At 35.6% G+C, this 6,073-nt stretch overlaps 1 protein-coding gene across 1 annotated transcript in view; it reads right to left on the bottom strand.

Annotated features, from left to right (window-relative positions):
* The window catches only part of LOC112517441 (T-complex protein 1 subunit eta-like), a 17,655-nt gene extending 11,800 nt beyond the window's left edge, over positions 1-5,855 (bottom strand). The window contains exons 1-4 of the mRNA XM_025124877.1: positions 5,709-5,855; positions 5,339-5,599; positions 3,019-3,144; positions 2,670-2,873 (exon numbers count right to left, since the gene is read on the bottom strand). Coding sequence (XP_024980645.1) covers positions 2,670-2,873; positions 3,019-3,144; positions 5,339-5,599; positions 5,709-5,723 — 606 coding nt within the window. The 5' untranslated portion in view covers positions 5,724-5,855. The remainder of the gene's footprint in view (positions 1-2,669; positions 2,874-3,018; positions 3,145-5,338; positions 5,600-5,708) is intronic.
* Positions 5,856-6,073: the final 218 nt, after the last annotated feature.

Here is a 6,073-nt window from a genome sequence, read left to right as displayed (position 1 = left end):
AAAACAACCAAAACAGAATAATCGGCCTCAACTGACAGCTCCCTATTTAAGCACAACCCAATTACCAAACTACCCTCCCTTAATCGACTACTAAGAAACAGCAACTACACTACTAATCTGATTTCTTCTTCTATAAGTAAACCTCAAAGGAGGTTTATCATCATGTTTCAGTCTGTTCATAAACAAAACCCCTCCTGCTTACAGGAGGAAACAGGCTCTTCATAAGATTAGAATAATCTATTTTTATTCAATCATACGCCTCCTCTATTTTGCTTACAAATCCATCCTCAATGATCTAAGGCTACCTTTCAACGCAAGAACGATTAACATGAATCGATGTCTAGTTTTCATAATAATATACCAAAAGGCAATATGTAAACAAGATAAGTGTAACAAAAATGTGAATGTTGAGGTGGATGTGGATGTGAGCCATTCATCAAAACGAGATAAGAAATGACAAGGATGGGTGACATTTGTCGAGGGAGAAACGCAGGCTGCACTGATTAATATTGTTTCATTCTATTTGAAGTAGACTGTTAAATACACCAACTAAAAGATACTTCACCAAGAATAGGTCGCTAGGTAATAGATGTTGACAAAGATTGGTATGGGGAAGTAAGAAAAGAAGATTTTGGTTAGAGGCATAGACCCAAAAATCGGCCTTAAATAGGAGTGCATAGATATGAAGTAATTCATTTCAAATAACCCCAGGGATGCACCTTAGTTTCCTTTTTAGCCTACCACAACTAGTTTCAAATAAAAGGCTTGTCGGTGTGAGGTAACATAGAAGTCATTACCACTTTACAAATGATTTTCTTTATCTTCCTTTTTCTCACCAAAACTAACAAGATTACAAGAAACTTAAACAACTTATATCAATGCTCGATTTTGCACGTATTATGTAACTGTTTATTAGTCTAAGATGTATTATTGAAACCAAAGCCTGACAATCCCTGTTTAATACATTACATGAAAAGTGGAAATGACAAGCATCTAGTTCACACAACATTAATAACAGAGTTGTTTGCAATGAAAGCAATCTGTTAGAAGTAATATCAACACTACATCTTCAAAATATAAACACACCATGCTGCATTGCAGAGTTTCCTGTCAAATGCTATAATTTTCCAGTTTGATTAAGGTGAAACAACAAATATACAGTGAAGGTCAATATTTCAGTGAATGAAAAGCTCAGAAAGAATAATAAGGTCCAATCTTCAGACTTCAATTTTCCAGTTTCATCATCTAGGTACTATCAAATGCAGCAAGCATTTCGATTTCTTCACAAACTTGGTGACTAGAAGCCTATCTCACGACCCTTCCTCCTAGCTCTAGCTATCCAAGTCCAACCGTCAACCTTATATATGTTTACTTTCTACGATGAGCTTTAGGGATGACAACCCAAATAAAGAAATAGGCATTCAAGATTCAATTTTAATCACGCATATATGTAACACAGAGAACAAATAAAATCAGCAAATATAAGAACTTAAGCTTGAAATTACTCGTTTGTGATTAATTCTCCTTAATAAAAAGAATAAGATCATAATAATAGATTCTTAAGTCAGTAGTAGGAGTCCGAAAATACAGAGAGGCAGCACCCTTTTTGAAAACCGAAAAGCAATGCAAAGGGAAGGGAAGGATATTTATGACAATCTATGTTGTTAATTGCGGGGATATCTCGGATAGCGGACATTAGCAAAATAACAGTGGTCAGATTGCGGTTTAAATTGCAGTAGCGCAATTATCGACGCAATTTACCACAATTTTGACTGATATTTAGGGTCAATTGCGTTCGATATTAATGTTACTTTTTTGGGGGGTTTGGGCTTTATTTTCAGTCTCTTTTTTTAGATGGTTGGGATTTATTTTCAGTCTCTGTTTTAGATAGTTGGCTTTATTTCCGATCTTTCTTTTTTTGGGCTTTATTTTTCTTAAGTTTAATCCATTAACATAAATTAGAAGAACTAGGTTTCTCTATCGACAACCTGTTTTAGTCTTTAGACTATCTCTTCTTTTGGGCTCTGTTCACCGATCTCATCTGCTTTAGACGACCACAACCCACGACTCTCAACTTCTCTTTCCAGCTTCTGTTCCAGACGTCCAGCTTCTACCTTCCGTTTCCAACTTCTAGCTTTTGTTTCCAACTTCTAGCTTTTGTTTCCAACTTCTATTTCCAGCTTCTGCTCCAGGTACCACGAGTTTGGAGTTTGAATATTTAATCTTGGTTGATAAGAAAATGGAAGCAGATTGGTCAATTAAACTCCCTCCGCTCCAACCTACTCCCTCTGTTTTATAGATAATTCTAAGAAATATTATATAAATTGCTATTTTTGGACCGCTATAACCGCTATTTCAAATATTGGTCCCGACCGCAATTTTGGATTTTCACTGCTATATCAGCACAGATGACAATGAAGAACAACAACTAGGAGGGCACAGAAATTCCACTGTCCAGTTTTGGACTAACTTTACAACCGAGATATAGTTTGTGCAACCTCACTATAGACAACAGTACCACATAACTACTATTACAACACATAGTGAGAGACACATTAGTTTGGTAAGTTGCCATACTAAACTGTGGATATCAGAAGAGATCAGAACTGACAGTCATTCTCAAAGCTAAACGGTACAAAATTTTCATGTTCAACATTAAGCACGCATACCTTTTTTATTCCGATCATATTTAATCTGTCATCACTTTCAATCGCAAGTACAGCATCAACTACCATTGTTGCAAAAAACTCCTTCTCTCCTCCTATGAGTTTTGAAGAGAGCGTCGTAGCAGCACAGTTTGCCAATAAGCTTTTCTTTTCTTCCAAACTCTTTCCCTCTATGCTAACAGCTAATTCTTTGATCTTCTCAATCGCCTGTTGCATAAAGTGTAAGCCTACAACTACAAGTAAATAAAGGTTATAGACTTATAGTCTAAAACCTCCACGAAGATTAAAAACTAATTCGGTATTTACTCAGGTAGGAGACGAGATGACACCAAAAACGATTTAGGGAGCATACCAAATAGGAAGCAGCCCTATAACTTCGTATAAGATTTTGAGGATGAACACCATCATCAACAAATGGCTTGGCTTCTCTCAAGAACTCGCCAGCAAGAAGAACCACAGTAGTTGTTCCATCACCAACCTGCACCATTATCAGCATATAAGTAAAAATATATCTCAGCATTGTAACATGAAATGTCCAAGGTCAACTTATTGTTATGGGAAGCAAACTTTGAGCAAATAACGAGTTACATGTTGCTTTTAATTCATGTAGGAAGTACAAAAAGCATTAGGTTCTTCAACAAAGATAATTAATATAATTGCATACCAAAGACTTCAAATTCAAGGTCTCCATATAAACCAAATCAGGAGATATGTTTATCTTCAAATGGCAATACATGATTATTGTGTTATCAAGGTGTCAAGTCAATAATGCCCATAAGTACATGCTTAGTATACGCTTTAGCATCATGAACCTGTATGAATATCAGACAACAGGGACCCTCTAGAATGCTAAAAGCAATATCAGAGCAATATCTCATCTTTACTCCCTCCGTTTCAGAAAGAAAAAAAGACTGCATATGGAAAACCTAGTCCTTCCAAGTGAATAAAGGATTTTGGATTTCATGGAAATTTTAACACTACATTCCATGTAGTTGGCATGCTTGGTATAAATATTCGTGCATTTTTTTTTCTCAATGAGTTCATACACGACATCAATTGAAAAACAGGGGTATACAAGAAACTTTTTTGGAACAGGTGTATACAAGAAACTTTCTGGGCATGTCATACCCTTAGAGTGGTCAAAGTACTTGGACATAGATCTGGATCGGCTTAAAATTTGCTCACATCACTCAGGTTTTAAGTAAATATGGCAATACACGATATTTGAGCTTGATTCCACACGAATCTAATCTACTTTTTACTTGGTCCTAACCATCAGGCATGTTTGCCTGTGGTCATCCCATATAGAGCTTAGACATACTCAAGGTCTGAAGATTGTCTATAGGCATTTTATGTTCAAAAAAGTAATCTGATATTTACATGATAAGATTAATTGTGATGAACAAGTCACCTGTTAAAAACTTAATTTTCTTTAATTCCAACTAGAAAAAGAACATGATAAGTTGAAATTTCTCTAACTAGAGTTTGAGTTGGAACTACAGATCCCAATAGAATCAAAACTTCCGAGTTGGGCCTTGTATATTTTGAGCAATCAATAATTCAATATTCAATGGTGTTAGCTTAGATAGTCAACACAAGCCAATTTCTGCCCCACTAAGTTCTGCTCATTTGCTCCCAGATATTTTGTACACAATTACAGCCTACTCCACCACACTTATGTTTGCCTTGCCATCATGACAACTAACTATAAAAGAAATTAGTTGAAGGTGACTGGGATCTTATTATTCTTACTACCGCCAACCTCAATATGCAATTACAATATCTCCCCTATGCTAAATTGCTAACTCGTAAATATAAACTAGACTAACAATTACTACCAGAAAGCTAATAGTAGAAGTGTATAACAATATAAAGAACTTCACTAAAGGCATTTGCGGAACTACATTGAAGGTCATGGGGTCAAGTGAGCCCACAAATTTCTTTTATGTAGTTCCCATGTAGTTAAGTTGGTTGCGTTAACCTACTAGTGAACAACAATATTTGTAAAAGAAGAAACCCATGTACCACAGTAATTGATTTCTGAAAATACAAAAGAGTGCCAACAATATTTCCTATCTGAGCTCATATTGGAGTTTGGAACAACTATTCGAACTTAAGCAGTTAAGCATTGGGAAATCGTATATCTTTTATATTCATTTGAATAATATAATTTCTTCAAACAATGCTAATTTATTTTCTGAAATAATTTTACAACAATTACTTTTATATCATGTATCGTAAAAGTATAAGTCGTTATGAAATTGACAAGTTGAGCTGTCAAAATGAGTTTTGTAGTTCAATATATTTTATATTTATCCAAAATAATTTTTCCAGTTCAAACAGACATAACATCTCAGATAAATCAATCATCAAACACTCATAACTAAAACAAATTTCATCAGCAGATTTGATGAAGCTAACGCTATAGCAAATATTTCGCTTTATCCTTTAAATATTATGGCCGTATCTGAGTTGAAATCTCGTCTTATATTCACGAACTCTAACTCAGTTTTATAATTATTCCACAAGTACAAAGCTATTTATAAACTCTTCATTTTTTCCTCAAGGTGGTCTCGGTATTTATTTGATCCGTGACTCTGTGATGAACGTTTTTAATGAGCACCAAGAAGCATTTTATAGTGATAATGAAATTGACTGAAAGGTAGCTGTACCTCGGAATCCTGTGACTTGGCGATATCAACAAGGATCTTAGAAGCAGGATGAACAATGTCAAGAAGTTTCATTATGGTGGCACCATCGTTAGAAATAGTCGTGTTACCCTTGTCATCATGTATCAACTTATCCATACCCCTCGGACCTAGGGTGGTACGAACGACATCAGCAACCGCCATGCACGCATTGATGTTGCTCACCAACTGCGGTTTCCCTTGCGACGTGTCCGTACCTTCTTTAAGCAATATGATTTGAGGTTGCTGTTTAAGTTTCAAAATTTGAAATCAATTTACTTGTACTAATATTGTAAGCCCTTGTTCGAATCCAAACGGAAAATGGAAGGAGAGGGAAGAGCGAGAGAGATATTACCATCATAGATGCCATTGCAAGTGGACCTACTGCAGCGGCTTTACGACGGAGATGATCAGAAGTAGCAGAGGAGGTGAGTGTCGCTAGGGTTACGGTCACTCACTGTCGTTCAGTGTGTTTTCCCTTCCGCAGCTTCGTTCTCAGTTGAACGTGGGCTGGGTTAGAGTAACTGTAAGGAGTAAGCCCGAAAACAATTTTGGTGAGTGGTGACATCGATAATGAAATTTGTAATATTATCATATTTGATCAAATCTTAGGTTGATACTTGATAGTAATTAAATATAATTTGTCAAGCAAATTGAAATATGTTTGTTTAGGGATGTTTGGGATTGCTTATTTAAATTGTTTATTGACTTATTTTGGCG

This window comes from Cynara cardunculus (genome assembly GCF_001531365.2).
Source record: "Cynara cardunculus var. scolymus isolate 2C chromosome LG 1, CcrdV1, whole genome shotgun sequence".
NCBI classification, from domain to species: Eukaryota; Viridiplantae; Streptophyta; class Magnoliopsida; order Asterales; family Asteraceae; genus Cynara; species Cynara cardunculus.
The sequence above is the reverse complement of the archived record's forward strand: the minus strand, read 5'-3'. Positions and strand labels throughout refer to the sequence as shown.